General features: G+C 40.0%; 1 protein-coding gene, 1 long non-coding RNA gene and 1 pseudogene across 8 annotated transcripts in view; 1 reads left to right on the forward strand and 2 right to left on the reverse strand.

Annotated features, from left to right (window-relative positions):
* Positions 1-3,711: 3,711 nt before the first annotated feature.
* LOC141372916 (uncharacterized) lies at positions 3,712-12,950 on the reverse strand. The gene is made up of 4 exons (XR_012378441.1): positions 12,464-12,950; positions 8,767-8,840; positions 8,315-8,439; positions 3,712-3,922 (listed from the first exon to the last, which is right to left on the reverse strand). It is a non-coding gene; the product is annotated as an uncharacterized lncRNA (long non-coding RNA).
* A 533-nt stretch (positions 12,951-13,483) lies between these two features.
* Positions 13,484-26,965, forward strand: part of ARFGEF3 (ARFGEF family member 3) — a 178,956-nt gene continuing 165,474 nt past the window's right edge. For all 7 annotated transcript variants that reach the window (XM_073893993.1, XM_073893994.1, XM_025865994.2 and 4 more), the window contains exons 1-2: positions 13,484-13,703; positions 21,817-21,868. In XM_073893993.1, the coding sequence (XP_073750094.1) occupies positions 13,619-13,703; positions 21,817-21,868 (137 nt within the window). In that variant the 5' untranslated portion in view covers positions 13,484-13,618. The remainder of the gene's footprint in view (positions 13,704-21,816; positions 21,869-26,965) is intronic.
* Positions 23,691-25,100, reverse strand: LOC112818928 (26S proteasome regulatory subunit 7 pseudogene; annotated as a pseudogene).

The following is a 26,965-nucleotide window of genomic DNA, read 5'->3' on the forward strand; positions in this document are numbered from 1 at the left end:
TGAAGCTTTCATAAAACCCCAAAAGGACAGGGTTCAGAGGACATCCGGGCTGGTGAACACGTGCAGATTTGGAAAAACTGGCTTGCCTAGAGATGGCATGGGAGCTCAGCACGCCTTCCCACCTACCTTGTCCTATGCAGCTCTCCATCTGGATGCTCCAGAGCTATATCTTTTTACAATAAACTGGTGATCTGGTGAGAAAGATGTTTCTCTGAGTTCTGTGAGCCACTGTAGCAAATTAACTGAACCTGAGGAGGTGCTCCTGGGAACCTCTGATTTATAGTCAGGCAGTCAGAAGTACAAGTAACAACCTAGACTTATGATTGCCATCCTGAGTTGGAGAGAGTCATTGGAAGCTCCATCTGTAGCTGGTCAGAAACACAGATAATGACCTGAGCTTGGGACTGACGTCTGAAGTGGGGTGGATCAGGGAGGGCAGTCTTGCTGGACTGAACCTTTGTTTGGATGGGATCTGATGTCTCCAGGTAGATGGTGTCAGAATTGAGTTGAATTTTCAAACACCACCTGGGTGTCTGAGAATTGCTTGTTGTATGTGTGAGAATCATCAAAAGTGTTGTGGGTTTTAAGACCTTTGGTTTTTATAGCAACATGCATAGCTAATTAAATTTGAGAAAATATTTTCCTTTAATTTGATCACATGATCTCACAAACCATTTTTACTTAAATTTTTTTTTTTTATTTTTAAGTTTTTTTTACCCATTTCTCCCACCTCCAACCACCTGTCTCTGGCAATCACCAATCTGTTCTCCATATCTATGAGTTTGGGCTTGTTTGTTTGAGATTCACTTGTAGGAGAGATCATATGGTATTCATCTTTCTCTGATTTATTTCACTTAACATAATGCATTCATGATCCATCCATGTTGCAAGTAGCAAGATTTCATTCTTTTTTATGGCTGAACAATATTCCATTGCATGTATATACCACAATTCTTTATTTATTCAACCATTGATGGGCACTTGGGTTGTTTTCATATCTTGGCTATTGTAGATAAAGTTGCAATGAACATGGGGTGTATATTACCTTTTTTTGAGTTAGTGTTTTCATTTTCTTTGGGTAAATGCCCAAAAGTGGAATTGCTGAGTCATATGGTAGCTTTGGTTTTAATTTTTTACAGAAACTCCAAACTATTTTCTGTAGTGGCTGCCCTGATTTACATTCCCACCAACAGTGTACAAGGGTTCCCTTTTCTCCACATCCTCGTCAACATTTGTTACGTCTTTTTTATAATAACCCTTCAAACAGGCATGAGGTGATTTCTCCTTGTGGTTTTGACTTGTATTTCCCTGATAGTTAATGATGTCCAGCATCTTTTTATGTATCTGTCAGCCATCTCTATGTCTTCTTTGGAAAAATGTCTATTTAGATCTTCTGTCAATTTTTTTTTTTTTTAAAGTAGGCTCCATGCCCAGCGTGGAGCCCAATATAGGATTTGAACTCATGACCCTGAGATCAAGACCCAAGCTGAGATCAAGAGTCAGATGCTCAATTGACAGAGCCACCCAGATGCCCCAACTTCTGCCAATTTTTAAATCAGATTCCTTGTTTTTGCTATTGAGTTGTATGAGGTATTTCTACATTTTGGATATTAACCCCTTATCAAATATATTATTTGCAAATATTTTCTTCCATTTAGTAGGTTGCCTTTTCATTTTGTTGGTGCCTTCTTTGTTATGCAGGAGCTTTTTAGTTTGATGTGGTCCCATGTGTTTATTTTTGCTTTTGTTGCTGTGTTTTCAGTGTCAGACTCAAAAAATTATTGTTAAGACCTATGTCAAGGAGCTTACCACCTGTGTTTTCTTCTAGGAGTTTCTGGTTTCAAGTATTTAATGCATTTTGAGTTAATTTTTGTGTATAGTGTAATATAGTGGTCAAGTTTCATTCTTTCGCATGTGGATGTCCAGTTTTCCCAGCATCATTTATTGAAGAGACCCCATTGTATATTCTTGGCTATCCTACATTGGCTATATAACAAAACTAAGGTAGTTAAAGCAGTGTGATATTGGCATAAAAACAGACAAATGGCTTAATGGAACATTATAGAATGACCAGAAATAAACCCATGCGTATATGGTCAATTAATTTACACAAAGGAGCCAAATGAATTTTAAATTGAGCCTTTTGTGCTCCATGAAAATACCCGTTGGGAATTTCACTAGAATTGTTTGCTGTCAAATATTTTGTCTTTATAGAAGCAAGATATATCTCTCCATTTACTTGATTCTTCTTAAAATGTTCCAATAAAGATATAATATTCTGTACAAAGGACCTGAGCATATTTTCTTATATTTATTCCTAGATGCTCTATGTTATTTTATGCTACTAAAACTCTGTTTGTTTTTGCTAATGAGTAGAAATGCAGTTGTCTTTTTATATTGATACTGCATCTAGAAATCTTGCTAAACTCTTATTTTGACAATTTTTTCTGTACATTCTTTTAAATTTTCCATGTAGATAATTATATCATCCATAAGTAATGGCTGTTTTATTTATTCCTTTCTTAACTCATGTACTTTCTTTCTTGTTTCATTGTATTGCCTATAATCTTTAGTCAGTCCACTGTTGAATAGAAGTGGTGACAGGAACATTCTTGTCATGGACCTATGTCTTTTCCTTCTTTTTGGTGTTCGCTTCAGAATCAGAATCTCAAATGGTCGCATTGATAAGGAAAAAATTGATGCCATACATTAGCATCCACAGGATGACAGGGCTCTTTCTCTAAACTTCTGAGGAAATGCTCCCAAATTGGAAGAATATTCAGATGTCAAACAAAGCAAAATAACCTGTAAGTGTCTGGATGCTTGTCTTTATCACAGTGTTTCCACCTATAAGAATGTGCCCGTAGGAGAATATATTCTTTATTTCAAATTGAAACTCTGAGAGCACATCTCCTTTTGCTGCACACATGATATCAGAATTAGGGTTTCTTCCCCTTCTAGATCATTAATGGAAGCTGCTGTGACCTACTACAGGATCTATTTAAGAAGCTAAGATTTGGAATGGATGAGGGTGAAGTATGGAGCATTCTAAAGAACTGGAATTTCCTATTAGTATAAAGCCTCAGAGGAGACTTTACAAAGTCACATCTTCAGTAATTCCCTTTCTCTTCTCCCATGGATTTATCTATTTCTGTCATCACCACATTGCCTATAGTAGCTCCCATGTTTTCTTCTGCCTTTTGTGCTGAATTACTGATGAATTCAACACACTCTCCTTTGTTTTCACATCTGTGAAGAAGTTCATGTTTCTTCATGGTTTTCTAGAAGATTACTGCTGGCAACAATGAGAAAGAGACTTAAAGAGGATTCTGCTACTAAATTCTCTCTCTCTCTCTCTCTCTCTCTCTCTCACACACACACACACACACACACACACTAACGATTTAAAATGTCTATGTAGTGAATCATAAACAAAGTGAAAAAACAAATTACAAGTTTAAGAAATACATTTGCATTCTATGTGACAAAATTACTCTCCCTGATATAAAATCAGCTCTTACAAATTAATAAAAAGAGGTAATATCTTAACTTTTTAAATGGGCAAAAGACATGAACAGGCAGAGATGAAACAATAAAAATAAGATGTTCAACTTCATCTTGTAGGTTTAGTTATAAACTAAAACAAAAATTAGATATGACTTTTTCACCACTTCAGTTGGCAAAAGGGGAAAATATTTTCAATATGTTGTGATGCTGAAGAGTAGAAATACAGGTTCTCCTGTGCACTGTTGGTGGAAGCAAACATCCGTGTTCCTTGAATCTCGTTTGCCAATATGTTGTCAAACACTTTAACTGTGTGTTCCTTTTGACTCAGTATTTCCACTTCTAGAGGTTTACTCTAGGAAGATATTCTAATAGGGAAGTAATATAATAACCACAGAAATGTTCACTGAAGACTTCTCTATAATAGTAAAAGGTGGAACCAACAAATGGATTGATTAAGGTTTGCTAAAATAAACAGCCATTTAAAAAGAAAACTTGTCTGTCACATACCACTGAGTGAAAAGAAGCAGAATGTATAAGAGCATATATAATATTACTTCACTTACATAGAAGTATATGAACATGTGCATATACATATACATATCCACATACATATCACAACTATGAGAAAGGCTATTCATTAAATTTTTTTAAATGAGCAGATGTCAAGCCTTTGAATCATTTACTTTATTGTTTATAATGTTATCTATAACTTTATATAGCCTTAACTCTGTGTGCTTCCCTTTTCCCTGGCACCTTGGTTCCTCAAGTTCTAATTGCCTTAATAACTCAGAACTCCAAGTTTTGTTTTCCCAGACTTTGGGAACTCTGACCCCTCTAGGCCACCATTTTTTACTTGGCTTCTATGCACTGTGATGTACCGGCGAGTGCTCCAAGGGGAAAAAGAGAACATCTGGTCCTCCTCTATGCATTCCCCTTCTCTCCAGGAACTTGACCCTTAAGTCCTGGCTGCCCTGGTTGTTTCTGATGCCTTCAAACAACCAATCTTAATTTTTTAAATTCAGTTTTATAATTTCTTTCAACAGTAAGTTTGTTCTGATACAAGGTGCTGAATCATAGCCAGAAGCAAAAGTTCAATTGTATCATATTTAAGTACACAGATACATTAATTTTTACTAAAATAGAAACTTCTTTGCAAATAAAGGAATCATTTTTCAATGTTAATAATTGTTAATGTTATCTATTTGGGGGGTATTTAAAATTTTTCGCTAAAAAAATTACGCTATATTTTATTCAAATTAGTTAAAATGTATTACAAATAATCACTTGCTTTTTTAAATATTCAAGATCACAAATGATTTTATAAGCCATCTTCAAATTAAATACTATTTTCCTAGCTGAAAACAAAACTGAACTTAATCCAAAATCATGCTTATTTTACTTTTAGATTATACTGGTGCATATTTGGGTTAAACAATATTGCCAACAAGTTTCTTCAGTATACTGTGAGTTAGGTACCAGAATAAGGGAAAAGATCAATGATTTGCATATTAGGCAGAATAAACTTGAAAGGGAAATTTGAGCTGGAAATTTGGATTTAGCATCATCAATGTGGGTGGTCAGCATCTGAAGCAATAATAGCACATTTACTAGATATCACCAGACTTGGAAATTTTGCTGAATTGGGGCTGCTCCATAAATATTTATAAACAGGGTATTTCCAGGGCCCTCGTCACTTGAAGGAAGCTTCCTATGCATCCTCGGTCACCTCTCTTTCCCATTTCCATACTTTTGGTCCTCTATTTACATCTCCTACATTCACCAAATGTCTTCCTGTTTCATAAGGAAAACAAGCTATCAGGTGTAAGTCCCACAAATCCCTAAACACACCAAAACCCAGTCTTCAATCTTCCCCTCCTTATTCAGAGATTGGCCTTCAGACCCTCACTAGACTGATGACTATCTGTACACTAAATGCTATCTTTCCCATCTTCTAATGATGCCTATTTCACCTGTTAGGCTGGCTGTCCCCTACCTATTCAACTTCTACCTTTAAGTCTCTTTTCTTTCACTGTATAAATATAGTTCCCACCAATAGACTCTTTAAATCTCCCACTGGTCTAGCGTTTTCCAAACTTCAGTTCCACCCATTAATGGGTTGTGAAATCAATTAGTCTGTTTCACCAGAATGTGTTCTTTTTAGAAATGAAGTAGTATGGAATCTTCAATATTGGAATGTGACAGTTATATTCTAAGTCATGCTGTCCACATTGTAGCAAATACTGGGGTCAACTGAGTTGAGTGACAGCTGATGGAGGGGATGTAATGACTATGTGCATTGGCTGGGAGCCAGCCAGCCATTTGCTCTTCTGTTCACTGGTGTTTCATTTGATTTTCTGGATTTGATCATAATGGTATCAGGAGAGTTAATGTTTCATAGTTTAATTTGTGTCAATGTAATTTGCAGTTAATTATGAAGTGAGGTTTAGAAGAATTTATCCACTGTTGGCAAGGGCAGCAAGAGTTCCTATTAACTTTTGGTTGTGAGTTAATAATTTTCGGTGTGAATTTTTGGAATAGGCATAATCATTAGGGATTTTTTGACTTTGCAAATAATTGTACATTTTAATCAAACTTGCATAAATTCTTCTTAAGATAGTTTATTTTATTATTAGAAGAAATAAGAATGATGATGTGAAAAAACACAGAAGCATGTTTTGGTTGAACTGCCAGATTTGGACTTATGAAGAGTGACAACATTAGGAAAAATATTTCTTCTCTTCAATACATTTTTTTTTATTTGAGCTTAGTCCCCCCCCCCAAAAAATAAGCCTTTTAAAAAAGATTTAAGTATAGCTTTTCAAATGCTCAAAACCACTAAAAATGTATTATTTACAGTGATATTCTTTTTTAAGAGATCATTAGTTTATGTAAACTTTACCAAATAGTTGAAGGTATTAAAAATATTAATAACCCAATATTAGCTGATTAAAATATATACTAATATATTAAGTAGTATTTTTAGAATTTATTTTTATTGAAGTATAATTGACAATACCATATTAGCTTCAGGTGCAACATCATGATTTGATGTTTGTACACATTGCAAAATGATCACCACAATAAGTCTAGTTACCATCCATCACCATACAAAGTTTGTGATGGGAACATTTAAGATACACTTTCTTAGCATCTTAGCATCTTTCATGTTCGTAATACAATATTATTGACTATAGTCACCATGTTGTACATTACATCTCATGACATTTATTTTGTAACTGGAAATTTGTACTTCTTGATCCCCTTCACCCATTTTGTCCACCTCTCAACTCCCCTCCCCTCTGTCAATCACTAATCTGTTTTCTGTATCTATGAGTACTGTTTTATTTGTTCATTGGTTTTGTTTTTTAGATTCCACTTAGAAGTGAAATCATATGGCACTCATCTTTTTCTGTCTGACTTATTTCACTTAACATAATACTCTCAATGTCCTTCCATGGTGTCACAAATGGCAAGATTTAATTCTGTTGTATGGCTGAGTAGTATTCCATTGTGTAAATGTAAATACCACATCTTTATCCATTCATCAGCTGATGGACACTTAGGATGCTTCCATATCTTGACTATTGTAGATAGATAATGCTGCAGTGAACATGGGGTGCCTTTATCTTTTCCAATTAATGTTTTCATTTTCTTCAGCTAAATACCTGAAAGTGGAATTGTTGGATCATATGGTAGTTCTATTTTTAATTTTTTGAGGAAACTCCATACCATTTTCCATAGTGGCTGCACCAATTCACATTTCCACCAATAATGCATTAAGATTTCCTTTTCTCCCTATCTTCACCAGCACTTGTTATTTCTTGTTCTTTTGATAAGAGCCATTCTAACAGGTATAAGGTGACATTTCATTATGGTTTTGATTTGCATTTCCTTGATGATTAACAATGTTATGCATATTTTTACGTGTCTGTTGGCCACCTGTATGTGTTTAGAAAAATGTCTATTCAGATCTTCTGTCCATTTTTAATTGGATTGTTTAGTTTTTATTTGTTTGTTATTGAGTTGTATGAGTTCTTTATATATTTTGAATATTAACCCATAATTGGATATATGATTTGCAAATATATATCTTCCTTCTCCCATTCAATAGTGGCTTTTTTATTTTACTGATGGTTTCTTTTGCTGTGCAGAAGCCTTTTAGTCTGATGTAGTCTCATTTGTTTATTTTTGCTCTTGCTGCCATTGCCATGGGAGTCAGGCCCCCCAAAATATTCCCAAGACCAGTGTCAAGGAGCCTACTGCCTATGTTTTCTTCTAGGAGTTTTATAATTTCTGGTCTTACATCAAAGTTTTTAATTGGTTTTGAGTTTATTTTTGTGTATGGTGTAAGCCAGTGGTCCAGTTTCATTCTTTTGCTTGTGCCTGTCCAGTTTTTCCAGCACAATCTATTGAAGAAACTGTCCTTTCCGCATTGTACATTCTTGCCGCCTTTGCTGTAAATGAATTGACTATATATGCAAGGATTTATTTCTGGGCTCTCTATTCTGTTCCATTTATCTATGTGTCTGTTTTCATGCCAATACCATCCTGTTTTAATTACTATAGCTTTGTGATATAGTTTGAAATCAGGAAGTGTGATGCCTCCAGCTCTGTTCTTCTTTCCCAAGATGCAATGATATTATTGCAAATGAAAATTTAAAATCTTACAAAAAAGGAAAAAACAAACTTGGATATTTAAAAAAAAAAGACAAATTTGTCAACACATTTCACCATTTACATTGGTTAATGAGAAAGTGTTACTATCATATTTAGTTGTATATGTGTGGCCAAAGAGAAAATTACTCACATAGTTGCGGAGAAAATTTTTTTTCTTGGCATGCATGGTCATGGTGAATATGATTCTTGATGATAAATCAGCTGAGAAATTTAAAACTGTACTGTTAAGTGATAATACAGTCCATATGGAGTTCCCTAGAATATACAGAATAGAATTAATACTTATTAGCCAGGTATGAGCAGACATAGGTTGTATAATTCTACCTAATGAGAGCACTAATACTTCAAGTTATTATACATTCAGTTTATGTCAAATATATATGATAATTTTTATGAAGGATTTATTGTGTTGTTTAAATTTAAGCTAACATATAACTGGTTTGAGTAATTTGATAGAATTGGGAAAATACTGTTTGAAAAATATAAATTAAACTGGCAAATTGTAATAGAACTGCAAGTGATTCAGAAGTAAATATGACCAGGAAACATAGCAGAGTAATTTAAAATATTATTAGGAATTACCTTCTACACTGCCACTTGAAATCACTGTTCACACATGTTCATACATTTGGCATCCTAACAATTCTGCTGAATCTCTGGAAAACAATTATAGCAATGGTTGTTTAATTTCATTAAGAGAACTGTTACTTTTTGATACATTTTGTTCAAATTGGAGTTGTCACTGATATTGATGGTCATCCACCAAATCCTTTTCCTTTGCCACAGGAAGAGATCTGTGGTGGGGGCCCTGAGGTCCCAGATAAACTATATTGTATCCAAGTGTGTCTCTGCAACTGTCCTCACCAATGGAATATAGGAGATTTGGGATCTCCTATATGTAAGAAAGGGAATGGAAGAAGATGGAAGAAATGGAATAAAGGGATTTGCAAGACTTCTACATCTGAGGCCTGGGCTCATATACTCTCTCTTCCTCTCCCTGTCAGCTAGAATGCAACCTGCCTAGGACCCATGTTGGGAGAACAACTCCTTCCAGGATGGTGGAGCAATAAGATGTGAGGTACATGGTCTTTGACTGATCTCCTGGAACTGCTATACTAACACGCACCCCTGGCTCAGGACTTAAACGATAAATAAAAGTCTATGTTCTGGAAACCACTGTATCGTTGGGTCATTGTTGAAGCAGCTTAGCCTTTCCATTAGCTGATATTTGCATATGTTATGTCATACTGGAGTTACTGGTTGTTGTGAGGAAAATATTAAGTGATATGAACTCAGAATTGGGATTCATGTTTTTCTGTTTAAAAGCAATCTCATTTGGCTAACATTTTTGGAGATGGCATTTTAGCAACAAAATTGGCACATATAACTCATATTTTTAACATTTTTTAATAACTGGATTTGGAACCTTAGGGAAAAAAGTAACACTATATTTCAAGATGCTGAATATATGCAACAGTTACAAAATACATTTTAAGTAATCACTATGGTTACCCTATGTCCTCAACATTTTGTGACACAGAAAGAGAACATTATTAGTAAAGACACTCTGAATGGAATAAAATTAAAGATATTAGTGATATTGCAAGCCTCTGTTTCAAACTTTAAACATTTCCAATAAGGAAATTTGAAATATCAAGAAAAAACATTTGGATAAAAGAATCCATTTGTTTTACAAAATCCTGAATCCATATTTGCATTAAAGTTGATGCCCAAAGAAGAAAACTACTTACTAATGTTTTGTTATTCAAATACATTGAAGAATGATTAGAAGTTCATCACCATTTTGGATTAAGTTAAAGAAGAATCTGCTGAAATTTGTAATTTCAGTTGCTAATTAGAGTATATTGTTATTAATAGAATACACAGCGACGTGTTTGTGTGAACCAGAATTTTTAACCAAAATAACTGAGAATAGTGGGAAGGAATAGATATCAAGCACAAAGCACCTGGGTTGTGCATGTAGCATTTTCCTCATGTCTCTAGCCTGGAAAGAATTTTAAGAACAGGCAAGCATGCCTGCAACAATGAATCAAATCCTATTTAATAGTAACTCTATTCTATTTAACAGTAAGTATTGTTTTATAAACAAAAAATTTTGTTTCAGGGGCCCCTGCTGGCTCAGTCCGTAGAGCTTGCGACTCTTGACATCGGGGTTCTGAGTTCCAGCCCCACGTTGGACGTGGAGATTACTCAAAAAAATCTTTTGTTTCAGTTTCTAAATCTACCTATATGTGTATTTCTGGGTACTCTGGGTGGTGATGCAAAGGGCATTTTCTACTGAGTGGATGTTTAAAAAAAGAAAGTGTTTTGACTATTTTACTCTTTATTTTTTAAGATTTTATTTATTTGACAGAGACACAGCAAGAGAGGGAACACCAGCAGGAGGAGCGAGAGAGGGAGAAGCAGGCTCCCTGCTGAGCAAGGAGCCCGATCCGGGGCTCGATCCCAGGACCCTGAGATCATGACCTAAGCCGAAAGCAGACGCTTAATGACTGAGCCACCCAGGCACCCCATTGATTATTTTACTCTTAAGTTCCTTCATAGCCAACAGTTTGAGTGGGTTATTTACACATGTAGTTCTACGGCTCTTCATCTACTGCAACCAGGCTCTGCCTTCATTATTCTTCTCAGGCAGGCTACCTAGCTAAACTCTTGCATCCATTTGATCCATTTCTGTATTTATCTTTGTCCTCTCTGTAGCCATTGTCTGTATACTACTTTTATTTATTTTTTCTACCACTTAAACAAAATAACACTTTGCAATTATAAAAAGAAAAATGTTTATTTTCCTGTGTGTGCATGTGTATTTTTTAAAAAAACTTGTATGTACATCCACATCAAATATTTAAATAAAATTGGGATCATTTAGTGCATGGATGTATGTAGTAGCATTTTACAACCTTCTTACCTCATTTAACTATGTAGTAGCAACCTCTTTTCATGTTATTCAATATTCCTCTCCTACAGTATTCTTAAAGGCTATTATATAATATGCTGCTTTATGGATACATCATGGATTTTTTTGTCCATTTCTCTACTGTTGGACATGTGGATAGTTTTCAATTTTTTTAAAAATGATTGAACAGCACATTGAAATCCTTGTAGAAAAATCTTTATCCACTTCTTTTTTTTTTTAATGTGAATATCCACTTCTATAATCACTTGCTTAGGATGAATTCCTAAGAGTAAGATTGCTAAATTGTAGCCATATCTATGCTGTCAACACATCCAGAATCCTCCAGGATTATCCTTCCACCAGTACCCATGACATGGGAGGATCCAGTAGGCCAGCTCTTAGCCAGTTTGATTGATTTTTTAAAAATCATATTTTATTGGGGCGCCTGGGTGGCTCAGTCGGTTAAGCGTCTGCCTTCGGCTCAGGTCATGATCCTGGGGTCCTGGGATCGAGCCCCGCATGGGGCTCCTTGCTCAGCGGGGAGCCTGCTTCTCCCTCTCCCTCTACCTGTCCCTCCCCCTGCTTGTGCTCTCTCTCTCTGTCAAATAAATAAAATCTTTTTAAAAACATTTTATTTAAATGCTTGTGTTCTTTTGGTAAGTAGGTGCTTGAACATTTCTCATAGGTTGTGTAAGTTATTTGTATTTCTTTGTGGACTGACTTCATAATCATTGCCCATTTTTTTTTAGACTGTGCAAATGCACCTGTTCTTTAGTACTCTGTAAAAGTTTTATTACAAAGCTATTTAAACTTTATATCTCTAAAATTACTATTTTTTTAGTTTGTAGCTTAAGTAAATTTGTTTTTAATCATAAAGTAATGATAAATACTCTTAAAAAGAATAAGGGGACCCCAACTTCCTTCCTGGTATCCTGCTCTGCCCATTCCATCCACTGCCTCCTACAACCTTTGCCAAACCCCAGGCATCAATAACTCAATACCTGAAGGCTTTCAGATCCTCATTTCTATCACACAGCACTGCCCTGGGTTCCTGCCCATAAGTGAAACACGCTGTGGGTTATCTCATTATCATTTTCCACCTGAGTATGTTCAAAACTGAACTCGTATACTCCCCAGATTCCAAACCCTCTCCTTCTCTTCTTTAACTTGGAAGATGGGGCCCACCATCCTCCCCTTTTCCCAATGGAGAAACACGGAAGTCACCCCAGATGCTAACCACCCCAATCGGTCAGTAAATCCTACGGCTTCGACTCCTTAAATATCTCTTGCTATATTTTCCTCTATTCCTTTCCACCTACTATTGGCTTAACTTATTTCTAGATGACTGCGGAATCTCCTTACTGTTCTCCCAGCTGCCAGTTACTCTTCTGCAATTTTTTTTTCATTACCACTACAGTGACATTTCTAAAGAAAAACGAATATGCTTAAAATCCCTTCTTAGCTCCTAGTCACGGTTTTCACAACAGGGAAACAATGAGATGCCAAATGAGATGCCTGCTTTCCTTTCCCTCCTTCCTTCAACAACCATCCCGGGGCCTCCATCAGCGAAGGCCCTTAAGTTGCGGAAGCACAGCGCACGCTCTCTCAGGACCTGAGGCCCCGGCTAACGCTGCCTTCCTCCCGCATCACCCACAGTCTGTTTCCCAAGTTCAGCCTAAGGGTGCGAGAGAGGAAGGAAAAAGGGGTTTGGATTCAGGAATGCGTTTTGAGGCTAACTCTGGTAGGTGTGGGAAGCAACTTAGCCTCTCCGGCCTGGTTTCCTCGTGTGTCTAATGGGGCTATGAACCCTCTCCCCCGGGCCCCCTCCACGAGATCGTGTTGGTACACGGTGGAGCAGAGTCAGTCTATTCACAGGTAGCGCCCGAGCCTGTCACAGAAGAGTGGCCCAGAAGGGCTGTTAACTGAATAGTGAGCGGCGGACAACAGGATGCAAGGGCGCGCCGCCACACCGCTGCCGGCGCTCCGCGAACCCGGCGGGGCCTCCCCCACCCCGCACCGCGCGGCGCAGGGGGGTCGCGGGTCGGGGATCGGGGTGGGGTGGGGTGCGGGGGGGCAGCGGCTAGGCCCCTCCCCGCCGGCTGCCCGCCGCCGACCAGAAGCTTCCTCGGGCCGCGCCCGGCCAACGTCCTGCCGGCGAGCCAGCTCCGGACATCCGCTTCCACCTTCCCGCGAAGCCTCGTGGCCCCGGGGCCTGCCTCGGCGGCGGGTCCGGGCCTCGGCCTCCGGGCTCCAACCCGCTGCCGCCGCGCGCCGAGCGCACCTGACCCTGGCGGGCGGGGCGGCGGACGGGGCGGGGCGGCGGGGCTGACGTGGCCCGCGGCATGGAGCGGGCGTGATTCATCAGTCGCCGCGCGGGGCAGACGGGGGGCGAGCGCAGCGGCCGCCTAGGCGCCCGGGGCCCGGGAGTGGCGACAGCGACGGCGACAGCGGCGTCCCCGGCCCGGCCTCGCGCGCGCTCATCTCGCTGTCGGTGGCCGAGCCCCTGCGAAGGTCAAGATGGAAGAGATCCTGAGGAAGCTGCAGAAGGAAGCGTCCGGGAGCAAGTACAAAGCCATCAAGGAGAGCTGCACCTGGGCCCTGGGTAAGCGCGGGGCGCGGGGCGCCGGGCACCTGCCGGCCGGTCGGGCTCCCGCGCCGCTGCTCGGCGCCGCGGGAGGGCCGCGCGGGCTGGGGCTGAGCCGGCCCTGATGCGTAGGGAGGTTCCGCTGAGCTGCTGTTATGGATGCATTTCGAGCGATTGCGAGAGTTGCCTCGGTGAATTGATGTGGGATATGAGAATTTTGGTTCGGGCTTTAACATCCATCCTCCTCCTCTCTGGTCTCTGTCTTCTCCCAAACCTTAATGGGGAACCGCCGTCCTCCCCGCCAGGAGGCCCCCTTTTCCAGATTCCCAGCAAGGTGGACGATGGTCACCCATCTCCGAGTTAGACAGGACCACCAGCCGGTGCAAATCCAGGGGCCCGATTCCAAGCGCCTGTGGGAATAAAGGAAGTTGAACCATCAACCCCGAACTCGAAACATTGGCGAATGTGACCAGAAAGGAATGGCTTCTTTACTTCGATTTTTCGGATAGAGGCCAGCTTGTTAAGTATTAACTTCCATGGTTATTGTACCTGAAACATTACATACGGGTGGGATTGCGTTACCTCTACAATTCTGCAGTGGTGTGCCCTTCAGACAGGTGGGATTTTAAATTTGTGAGCTGTGCAAGTATTGAAATAAGTCCCAGGTGGCACATTTGTGTTTCCCATCAGACTCGGGTTTGCAGAACTCCACCTCAAAGAAGACTGAAAGACATTCATTCCAGTTCGGCCCGAATTTGGGCAATCAGAATTGTCTGGATGGGAATGCAGAGGGATCAGGAGCATACTTTGGGTGATAGTGATAGAAACAAGGAAAGGCGGAGGAGAAACCAAGGCAGCCTTGGGTGCCCCTGGCCTGGCCCAAGCCTGCATGCGATTCCTCATTTGCCATTCAATTACAAAATACAATTGAATCTTTTTCTCTCTTAATCAGAGAGCAATCAGTGCTTGTTATGACACCCCTGTGGTACAATCTGAAAAGAGTTAAGTGCCATTAGCAGGTTTTCCACTAAATGTGGAATCTGGTGGTGTTTTAGGTGACTCAATATTTAGAAGATCGGAATTCACATATATTGGGTGTATGTGCACGGACAATCCTAGCAACATCATTTTTCTTTGACATCTGCATAAGTCAAGGAAGTTTATCTTGTAGGCAGAACTTGACCATTGTTTACTGTTACAGGAATACTGGACCAGATATAAATGAGCAGCTAGGCTCTTAAAGCCACAGTACTATTTTTGCATTGCCATTGTCATTCAGCAGAGCGATTCAGAGCTAGATTCCCAAATGCCTCTAATGAAGGGTCACAGATGGCTGAGTAACACAATAAAGCGGGGCCTGACTGTGCTTTAAACATGCCATTCCTGTGTTCATTATTATTTTGCTGTAAGTTAAGCAGATTGAGATAACAGGGAGGAGAAGAGTAATGGAGTATTTTTTAATGTTTAAATTTTGATACTCAACATCTTGTTAGGTTAAACAGCCTTGTTGCTGAGTTTAGATCCTTGAAGCTACCTGGGAAGCCCAGAGGTGAGACAGGTACCTGAGCCAAGCCTGGAGTCGGACCTGATCGCATGAGTGGCTGTGATTCCTTTCCCAGTGACTGTTCTTCTCTCGTTACCAAGGGGAGACAAAGTGCATGAAATAGTTAAGTAACAGTACCTGACACTGATTGTGCAGGTTGGAGTGCGTAAATCAGGAAAACAGATCTAAGAAGAGGGCATAAAGTATGGGGTCAGGGGTGGGGTGGGGAGGAAATTGGTGTGAGCTGGTGGGGCTTTTAAAGTAGATTTGCCATGAAGAATGGGTACGCTGTGGATTTATGAAGGCCTCCCCTGTTCTGAGCATGGGGTTATGAGGATGAGTACAGTGCTTCCTCCCTATAAGGAGTGTGTTAGGAGGGCATGCAGAGGGAGAAGGCAGCAGGAACAAAGGCTATGTGGTTTCCTGCTCTTTTCCACTCCAGTTCATTTTCCACCATTCCATCATTTTTTTTTTACTATAAAACACTTCCCCCCCAGCCCCCATAATTTCTTTCTAGATTAAAGTGTAAATTCCTTAGAACACTCTTCAGAATCTACCCCCCCTTGTTGCTTAGTGCACCCCAAGGGTTCCATAAGCTGCAGCTGTTGGGGAAGCACACCGCGCACGAGCACACTGCTCTGCCTTTACTTATGCTGGGAATTCCCTTCCTAGACTCCTAAGGCCTAACTCACACAGGAAGTGTTCCCTGAGCTCTTCAGTCATATCTGTTCCTCCTCTGCATTCAGAGCCCTGCCCTCATGACTGTCTTAGAGCACCTGAGACTTTGGATTATTTGGCCATAGCTATTCTTCTAGGGGCAGGATAATTGAGAAATATTGTATTCAGGAGACCAAACCCTCCCGCCCCTGAAGCGACAGCAACAACAAAAAACCCTAATTCAAGCTGACTTCAGCAAAACAGAATTTACTCACTGTATTCACTAAATACCCCCTGTAAGGCTAGCTGTAGGTTGAATTTAGCTCAGGAATTATACACTATTCAAGGACCTTGCTCTACTCTTTTTGGGGGAGATTAACACACTCTGCATGAGTCTCCACAGCTTTGGGCTTGTGAATCATCACGTTGAGACCATCTCATGAGAAAGAAGCATCAGCACACTTAGACCATCTGAGGGGAGAGGGATCATTTCTCACTAAAACCATCATGGGAAGGAAAAGTCATTTCCACACTTAGTCCATCTGAGGAGAAAGGGGTTATCTCCCACTTGGACCAATATAGGGGAGAGGGGTTACCATGACATCACAGGAGAGAGGAGTCATTTCCCACTGAAACCATCACAGGAGATGGGGGTGGTCATTGCCACACGTAGGCCATCACAGGAGCAAGGGGTCATCTCCTACTTGGCCCATTATAGGGGAGAGGGGTTATCATGACATCACAGGAGAGAGGAGTCATTTCCCACTAAAACCATCATAGGAGATTGGGGGCGGGGGGCGGTCACTGCCATACGTAGGCCATCACAGGAGAAAGGGGTCATCTCCCACTTGGCCCATCATCAGATCATCTCAAGAGAGTGGAGCTCTTCCAGTCCACTCTCCCCAGGCTTTGGTGTCACTTGTTCTCTCTTGGTCCTGATAGGTCATGTGTGTACCTGAACCAGTCTTCTAGCTAAGGACTAAAATGCACTAACTGGCTTAGATCTAGGCCACAAGGCTTACTGAAATCCCTGACTCACAAAGGGATGGTTTCCTCAAAACAAATTTAGGATTCTCTTTCCGGAGGCTGGTCAGCCAAAACAGCAAATGTTGACAGTGTAGACATGTGCTTCTTGAACGTAGGGACTGTCCCTTATGCTTCTTTGTGGTTTCTGCAACTACCATAAGAGGAGCAGATATGTATAAACAGATCAGCCCATTAATGACTTGCTTGGGTTTTAAGTGATACTATCTTTTTTCTATTTATAAAAGTTATATACACTCATTTTAGAATATTGAAAAATATTCGGACAGTATAAAGAAAAAAATAAACATCACCTGTAATCTCAACACCCAGAAAGAACACTAATCACTTTTGGAGTATATTTCTCTTCTGCAAAGGGTTATACTATCTATGGCAGACTGTCATTTGGTTTTGTTTGTTTGTTTGTTTGTTTTTAGCTTTAGCATCTTCTATGTTGTCATTGATACTTCTCTGAAAATCGGTTTTCTTAATGGCTGCATGATAACTGGCAAGGGGTATATATGTATCTTCCTTCTATTTTGTGCGATCTAGGTTGTTAGATATTTTTCTTGTCAGTGAGGAAATGGTCTGACAAGGAGATAGAAAGAATAAGGGAAGGGGTCAGCTTGTGGAGAGCGAAGACCATAGCATTTTCCTTCGAGAACCTGTGATCTTGGAGGCATGTGAGCTCTTCGGCTGGATGACATAGAATGTCAGAATGTTAGAACGGTGAGGGACCATGTCTTCATTTGAGAAACTTGTGGTGTTTTACATATATCAGGGGACTTGTGTGAAATGGAGGAGAGGAGAAAAACAACTAGAGGCTGGAACGCCAGGTAGGGGAAGAAGAATAGTCTACCCCCCACCCTCCTTCCCTCTACCTTCCCGCCTACTTTTCCTTCCAGCCAGTTTCTGTTCTGCTTACAGTTGGACTTCTCAAAAAGTCTGTAGTGCTTGTGGCCACAACCCCACTTTCCAGTCCCCCTTCCACTCACCGCTGTCTATCTGCCTCCTCCATCGTGCCACCAGCTGGCGGTGAAGAATGAGGTACACAGACCTCCATCCAGCAGGGCATCCTCAGCCGTACGGAACGGTCCCAGTGCCCGTCTTTCCCTGGCCTCCAGGACCACGCCTTGCCCGTTGTTATCATGCCTCCGAAGCAGCTCCTTCTCCTCTGCCAGCTTCAGCACTTCTCCCTCACCCGAAGGCTTGAGTTCCTCAAGAGTCAGCCCTGAGCCCTCTTCTCTTACTCCCAGCCCCACTGGAGTCGACCACATCCATCCCCCAGCTTCAGTTCAGTTTCTGAGAATGTGATGCACCCATTTACATCACTAGGCTGCGCCTGGGCTCCACCATGCAGACCCCAGGGCAGATACCTACTCAGCGTCTCTACCTGAGCAGGATGGGCTCAGTATGGCTGCTCTGCAATTTTCCTTTGTCCTTTTACTTTCTTCGGGTTCTTGGTTAGCAGTTGTAGGGTTGGGCGCTATTGAACATCCTGAGTTGAATATAAACACGCCTCTGTCTGATGAGGAAAACTGCAATGATTTGGTTGCTTTGTGTCAGCACCTCCCCTTGGAGAACAGCTTATTGTCCTGGGCGCTGGCTCCTGCCCTGCAAAGGGCTGGGCCACGCCGGCCCGAGTGGCCTTTGATCTGCTCCCCAGCCCTGCATCTCAGGGCTTTACTTTAGGGTTATCCTGTCTCCTCTTAACGACTGACCTCAGTTCTTCCACTTTGGCCACAGCATCACTGACCCTACTGATCCCATCTTTCTGTTTTGCAGATTGCCTTTTCTTTTTTTTTTAAGATCTTATATATTTATTTGACAGAGAGAGAGAGAGAGAGAGAGAGAGCAGAAGCAGGGGGATTGGCAGGCAGAGGGAGAGGGAGAAGCAGGCTCCCTACTGAGCAAGGGGCCTGACACGGGGCTCGATCCCAGGACCCTGGGATCATGACCTGAGCCGAAGGCAGACACCCAACCGACTGAGCCGCCCAGGCGCCCCAGCGGGTTGTCTTGCTTACACCCACTATTTGCCCCATTGGCCACAACATGCCCAGATCCTATCATCATGTTTTGGACTGTTCTTACTCCAGAGTCTCAGGGATACATCTGGTGTGCATTTTCCCTTCTGATCTTTTAGCAGACAGGGAGAAATATTTCTCCTTCTCCAGTGAAAATGGTTCACATTGACAGGGCTTATGGATTCTAAGCAATGAAGAAAGGAGTCAACACAGTTTGAGCTGAAAACCTGGGAACAAATCGGAGCTTGTGATATTGGGATTTCTAATAAGAAATATGTATTTGTTCTTTGTCCTTGTTTCTGGCACAGAGCCCCTAAAATCCTTGAATTTCCCAGGTGAAGAGGACCAGAAAGTGTTTTTGTCATGTTAATGATGCAACCTAAGGATGAGGGCCATTGCTAAGAGGACCAATCCTGTGTTTAGAGAGTTGGAATTTTCAATCCCACCCCAGGCCTCCAGGGAAGGAAGAGGGGCTGGAGATTGAGTTCAGTCTCGAATGGCTGATGATTTAATTAATCATTCCTATGTAGTGAAGCCTCCATAAAAAAACCAAAAGGATGGGGTTTGGAGAGCTTCTGGCTTGGTAAACCCATGGAAACTTGGGGAGAATGGCACCCTCAGAGACGTGGAAGCTCCTTGCCTTTTTCCCATTCCTTGGCACATGCATCACTTCCATCTGGCCCTTCCTGAGTTTTGTCCTTTTATAATAAACCAGTAATGTAGTAAGTGAAATGTTTCTCTTCTAGCAAATTAACTGAACCCAAGGAGGGGGCTCATTAGAACCTTCAATCTATAGCTGGTCGGTCAGAAGCCCAGGCGACACCTTGGATTTGGGATTGGGGTCTGAAGAGGGGGTGCAGTCCTGTAGGACTGAGCCATTAACCTGTGGGATCTGATGCTATTTCCTAATCTATGGTGTCAGAACTGAATTAAATGGTAGGATAGCCAGCTGGTGCCAGAGAATTGCTTGTTCATGTGGGGAAGCCTCCCCCAACCACACATGTTGGAACTGGGTACAGAATTGTTAGCACGATTGAAATAGAACAGCTTTTCCGTGGGGGTTGGGGGGAGAGACTAATGTTTCATTATCTTTACAATTGGAGGCAGCAGCCGTGTGAATAATCCACAAAAATGGTAGAGTATTGAACATCCAGGTTGGGTTAATGAGATTTGAGGGTGAGCCTCCTTTCAGTATCCCTAACTATAGGACGATTAAGAAAAAAAGTTTAATCTACCGTGTCTTAAATGTATGTGAGCATAATGAGATGTTGCATAAAGTGCTTTGTGAACATCAAGTCTCTCACAATTATAAATTATTATTTAAGGGTATTGAAACAGTATTTCAAGGAAATAGCTTTCCCTTCTATATTTATTATTTTTTAAATTGAAGTTTAATTGACATACAATACTATATTAATTTCAGGAGCACAACTTAGTGTTTTGACCATTATATACATTACAAAATGCTCACAGTAAGTGTAGTTACCATCTGTCACCAAGCAAAGTTGTTAAAATATTATTGATGATATTCCCTATGCTGTACTTTTCATCCCTGTGACTTATTTATTTTGTAACTGGAAGTTTGTACCTCTTAATCCCTTTCACCTATTTAACCCATCCCCCGCACATCCCCCTCTGGTAGTCATCAGTTTGTTCTCTGTACATATTCATGAGTCTGTTTTTGATTTTTTCTTTATCTGTTTTTGTTTTTTAAGTTCCACATGTAAGTGAAATCATATGGTATTTGCCTTTCTCTGCCTGACTTATTTCACTTAGTATAATATACTCGAGGTCCATCTACCCTCTCACAAATGATGAGATTTCATTCTCTTTCTTATTGCTAAGTAATATTCCCTTATATATATTATACCCCATCTTCTTTATCCATTCATTTATTGAGAGACACTTAGGTTGCTTTCATATCTTGGCTATTATAAATAATGCTGCAATAAAGACAAGGGTGCATATGTCTTTTTTAATTACTGGGTTTTTTTCTTCTTCAGGTAAATACCCAGCAGGAGTGGAATTATTGGATGCTATGGTAGTTCTATTTTTAATTTTTTGAGGAACCGCCATACTGTTTTCCACAGTGGCTGTACCAGTTTACATTTCCACCAATAGTGCATGAGGGTTCTCTTTTCTCACATCCTTGCCAACACTTATTTCTTATCTTTTTGATTTTAGCCATTCTGACAGGTGTCAGGTAATATCTCATAGTGGTTTTGATTTGCATTTTCCTGATGAGGAGTGATGTTGAGCATCTTTTCATCTGTCTGTTGGCCATCTGTATGTCTTCTCTGAAAAAAATGCCTATTCAGGTCCTCTGCCCATTTTTTAATTGGATTATTTGGGGTGGGTTTTTTTTTTTTTTGGTGATGAGTTGTATAAGTTCTTCATATATTTTAGATATTAATCCCTTATTAGATTAGATATATGATTTGCAAATATTTTGTCCATTCAGTAGGTTGCCTTTTGTTTTTGTTCGTTGTTTTCTTTGCTCTGCAAAAGCTTTTTAGTTTGATGTAGTCCCAAGAGTTTATTTTTGCTTTTGTTTCCCTTGTCCTTTGTCTATTTTTATTGCAAGAATATAGCATTTTAGCCAGTTGTAGCTAGATTAAATTGGCATTTTGGTTCAGGTTAAAAAATTAGCTACTCATTCGGTGTTTCTGTAGGGAAATGTATCCTAATTTTATCTCCTCCAAGGAAGTCTCTTGAGCTATCAAGGGAGGATTTTTAAGTATGAGTGACTTGCATGCAGATAATTGAGAACTGACTAATTTGTAATTATAGGAATTTCCAGGGAAAAAAGAAACTAATGGAAATTTATCTGCAGATTCTCAGTCTATACATATTTATTTTTAACTTTGGAATTTTCCTTTTGCAGAAACCCTGGGTGGTGTGGATACCATTGTCAAGATCCCTCCACACTTGCTAAGGTAAGGAGACTGGAGTTGTAAAATATAGTGGGAGTAAAAATCACCCACTGTGTTTTCCTGAAGGCCCAGATAACCTCATTGGCATATAGCATCTTACTTGTTGACCAAACGCTCTTTTTAAATCCATGAACTGGGATAGTTCATGAGGTTAGCATGATGGGAACCTGACTGCAATGATTTCTAGGCATTCGTGGAATGAGTGAAGTCAGTTATCCAAACAAAGCAGCTGAAGAATAAGGTGAAAGTATAAAATTGGTCAAGGAGAGAAATGACCAAACCTAACGCAGAGTGTACACAGATGACAAGATCTTCTACTGCAGACTAGGAAATGGCGCCCCCACTGGGAAGAAGCAGTCCTACACCCTGTGGGGGGGCTTTAAACTCCCACTGGTCCCTTGGCTGGACACCATCTCTCACAAACTCGATAGCCACATACAACAGCCTGGAGATAGTGAGCCTGTTTCCCCATCTTCCTCACCATTCCCCATCCCCCTTTACCATGAGAGAAACGCCCTGTGTGGGACATTTGGAAAGAACAAATAAGAAAGTTGTCCATAATTACACTACCTAAGGATAACCGCTGAGAACCATTTAACAGATTTTCTTAACAGACTTTTTCCTACATATACACATTTTTACAAATTATTGTGAATTTTATTTATGTTTGTTTCCTGCTTATTGTTTCAGGCCACATCATATGAAGAACATTTTCTAATGTCAATATATGTTCTTCAAATTAAAATATCGTATATTCTTCCATTATATGGCTGCTGTAATGTTTATTTAGTAACTTTTTTATTATTAAACATTTGGATGATTTCCACATTTTTTGACATTATTAAAAATATTGAACTTATGGTCTTTTGTTGAAGAAAGTTCTATACTGTCAGGATATTATGATTTATTAGGTGTTTTTCATCTCTACAAGTAGAATGAACAAGAATTATGATCCTGTGTTTTTAAAAAATTTATTGCCTCTCCTATAGTATCTGCTGCAAGCTGATATATTATAAGGAAATTCATGTATTAATCAAACCAAATGTACTTTTATGTATATAAAGCTAAATGGACGGAATGCCTGACAATAACACTCTTGCCTGGGGGGGGAGGGCGGTATCCCAGCTAGGGAATCCGTGCTCACAGGAGAACATGAAGACTGTCCAAGACAAATGAAAGTATAGATGGTTTAAGGGAGATGGTTTCATGGTCCCCAATGTCTATAGGTACTCTTTCTGAAAACTGATTTTGCTACATGTCTTTTTCTATCTTACCTATTATAATCCCTCTTCTTCTTGACCAAGGAAAGCACCGCTCTTCCCCATCCCATTCTGAATCTTACTGTGGTGTGTTGTCCTGGGGTGCAAAGATCTCGTCCCACCAACAAAGGACTATGAAAATGCTAGTGTTTGTGTTGGTAAAGGGGATGAATATAATGACCAGACCACACATCCTTTTGTAAGTTAGTTTTTACTTCTTGGCTTTCAACAAAATTGAAGGAGGACTTAATCTAATTATAGGATAATAAACAAAAAGATGTTTTGATGATAAGTCTCCTTTATTATCTTGTTTATATAAATAAGGGTTCTTACTGCTTACATCTAGGAAAGTGAAAAGGTATGGAAATAATGTTAAATTCCCACCTGAGCAATAAGGAATACTTCATCCATGGGTATATTCTTGAAGTAATTGAGAAGAATAAACAAGGCTTATTTGTTTCTTTAGAAATGCATTTCTAAAGAAACAGATAAAAATAAAATAAGAAAATAAAATTATATTTTTCATGTTAACTACATTAACATTCTTTTTTTTTAATTTTGAAATGCTTTATTTTTGTGTGTGTGATGGTTATTAACAAGTCTATTTAATAAAGTTAGGATTCCAATGAAAAGAGGTGTTTTCATGAAAGCCTTCGGGGATCAGTTGTATGTCATATAGCGGGCAGTAGCACTGAATTTGGCATAAGACTTAATGACCTTATTTACAGCCTCCAAGAAATCCTTTTAAGTAGCAATTTTTCGCCGTGCTCTGATGGCAAACATACCAGCTTCTGTGCAGACGCTTCTAATCTCAGCACCAGTGCTATTTGGACACAGTCGTGCTAACAACTCAAATCTGATATCTCTTTCAACACTCATTGAACGAGCATGAATCTTAAAAATGTGAGTCCGACCCTCTAGATCAGGTAAGCTAAATTCAATCTTTCTGTCCAATCTCCCTGGCCTCATCAGTGCTGGATCCAAAGTATCAGGTCTGTTAGTGGCCATCAGCGCTTTAATGTTACCTTGAGGATCAAAACTGTCCAACGGATTGATCAGTTCCAGCATCGTTCTCTGCACTTTGTTGTCTCCTCCAGCACCATCATCAAAATGAGCCCCTCCAATAGCATCAATTTCATCAAAGCAGATAAGGCAGGCTTTTTTTGTTCTGGCCATTTCAAAGAGCTCACGAACCATTCGAGCCCCCTCACCGACATACTTCTGTACAAGTTCAGATCCAATAACTCGAATGAAGCAAGCGTCAGTCCTGTTGGCAACTGCCCGAGCACAGAGGGTCTTGCCTGTACCCGGTAGACCAAAGAGCAGCACACCCTTGGGAGGCTCAATGCCAAGGTTAACAAACCTCTCTGGATGAAGTAATGGGGTTTCTACTACTTCTCGAAGTTTCTCAATCTGTTCCTTACAGCCACCCACATCACTGTATGTGACATCAGGTTTTTCTTCCACCTGCATCATGGTAACTGTTGGGTCAATCTTGGGAGGCAGCAGAATGTGAATCTGATACTTATTTCTGTCCACCCCAACTCTCATCCCTTCTTCAATGTCAGTAGGTGCTACCTGATCACTGAGGTCCACCACAAACTTGGCAAACTGCTTCACATTGATAATGTACTTCGGGTCCTCCGAATCAGCATTGATTATCTTCGTACACCTCGCAACCTATAAAGGCTGTTCACTCTGCAGTGTTTGCTTGTCTGCAGCCAAATCCCAGAGTGCTGGTGGGGCCAGGCCAGTATCAGATTCTTTAATACCAGTGAGCTCATTAATTTTCTTGAGAAGTTGCTGAATGTCATCTTCAACCTGCTTTATCTGCCTAGAATAAGTGCTTTGACCATAAGTTTTCAGCAAGGCAATATCCCCCTCATCCAGAGCTCAGATGGGCTTGTCGTCCTTCTCATCCTCTTTGGTTTTCGGCTGATCGGCACGAGGTAATCCGGCATTTTAGATGCTCCGAGTGCCTCAACACCTTACTGATTACACAACACCTCTGTCCTACATTAACATTCTTATAAATATTCATTAATGCTGTTTGGATCAGTTGGGTCCATTAGTAGTCACACCTCAAACCAGAAGAAAATTGAACACTTTCAAGCCTTATGGCCACAGGAAATTTTTTAAAAATGACTTTATATACCTTTTGTTACACAGAAATATAGTAGGGAGATTAATGAAAGCCTCTCAAGAGTTAAAACATATTATATTGAGAGAAAATTAAGTTGGGGAAGTAGAATGAAAATATAAGTTCAAGGAGAAAAGAGAACAATGTAGCATTTTTTACTGTTAAAGAAGAGTTTGCTCAAAGATTTTTTTCTTGGGTGAAGGTGATTTTCCAAATTGGTGTGGTATTTAGATTTCATTAGATATATTTAAATAACTGATATGTTTTAATTAAAAAATTGTAGTATTTCCAATATGCCAGAATCATAACCTTTTCCATTAATTAAAATTATGATGAAGAAATGTAAATGTCAATTTAAAATACGTGAAAAACAGAACTTTAACGTTTTCTTAGTGGCTGTTTGAACAAAAAAACGTTTGGTAACAGCGCCTTAAAGGCTAGTTCCTAATCCAGAGGGTTGTTGAACCTGACAGCTGGGCTTCTTGTGGTTCTGGGTCTGTGATGAAAGTTCTGCCTGTAGTGTTAGGGGTGAGAAGCTGGCAATGATACTGGAGGAACCTCCTGGTTAAGAACGTTCATCAAAAGACAACTGGCATTCTCCAACTCTTGGTGTGTGTGTTGGGGGGGGTGGACAGATGAGTTAGATAATGCAGTGTTAATGGGACCTAAACATGGCTGGTCCCCATTTAGCCATGCCATTTAGCTTTCCTTTCACCCATGGCCTTGAGATTTCCCCAGAGCCAGCTTGCCATCTTGTACCACCTATAGAAGGAGGGTCACCAAACTGGTGGGAAGGATGCTGGATCCGGAGCTGTGGATGGATATATATCGGTGTCATTTCATGTCTTCACCCCTGTTAGCAGATAATTTGGAGTGTTTATCCTAGTGAGAAAGAGCTGGTGAGGTCATCTTGTGTATGTGTATTGTGTTCTTGGTGTGCAGTGAGGTCTATCAAACATCTTTGTAGAGAGAACTAAACCGTATGAATGAGATAAAGCAGATGGGAGCATTGCTTTCAAGGTTTTATATTCAGAAGGAGGAGAATAAAGACATGCATAGCTGGAAAACAGTGTTTATGGTAGAATTTTATACATATAAGGTTTCAGTTTGACCATGATTCACAATAGTTGGGAGGCTTTTCACGCCTCTTTTAGGGAATGGGAATAAGCCATAATTAGAACAAAAAGAGCTCTTGAATCAATATTTATCTTATTTATTATTTCTTTTTATTGTAAAAGAAGTGATATAATGAATTATGCTGTAGTGGGCTTTTCTCTCTGTTTTGAAGTCAGTCTTCCTTTTATCCTTTGATTCCGCTGCTAGGAACTTTTAAACCCAGAGAGTACTTAACTCTGTCCAGTCACTGTGTTTACCAGGGCATCCTTCTATTGTTTGAGTACCTGCTCAAAAAAAAAAAAAAATCTAGTCACTGTAAATATCTGTACCCAAGAAAGAGTTTGGATATGTTAATTATTTTTCTTCAATTATATTTTAATTATTTTTCTTCAGTTACACTTCTATGTAGTACATGAGACAGAAACCAGATTCATTAACTATGTCTTGCATTCTCCCGATTTTGTATTCAGATTCAGTTTCCATTTTTGATAATCACTTAGAAGTGATTATTTACAGATTTTTTTGTTGTTTCAGAAAGGGCAATAGGGAATAGTTCAAATCTCAAATACTTTTGCTATGCTGTTT

The sequence above is a fragment of the Callorhinus ursinus genome, unplaced genomic scaffold (assembly GCF_003265705.2).
Source record: "Callorhinus ursinus isolate GAN/ISIS: 27379988/994484 unplaced genomic scaffold, GSC_fseal_2.0 scaffold6, whole genome shotgun sequence".
NCBI classification, from domain to species: Eukaryota; Metazoa; Chordata; class Mammalia; order Carnivora; family Otariidae; genus Callorhinus; species Callorhinus ursinus.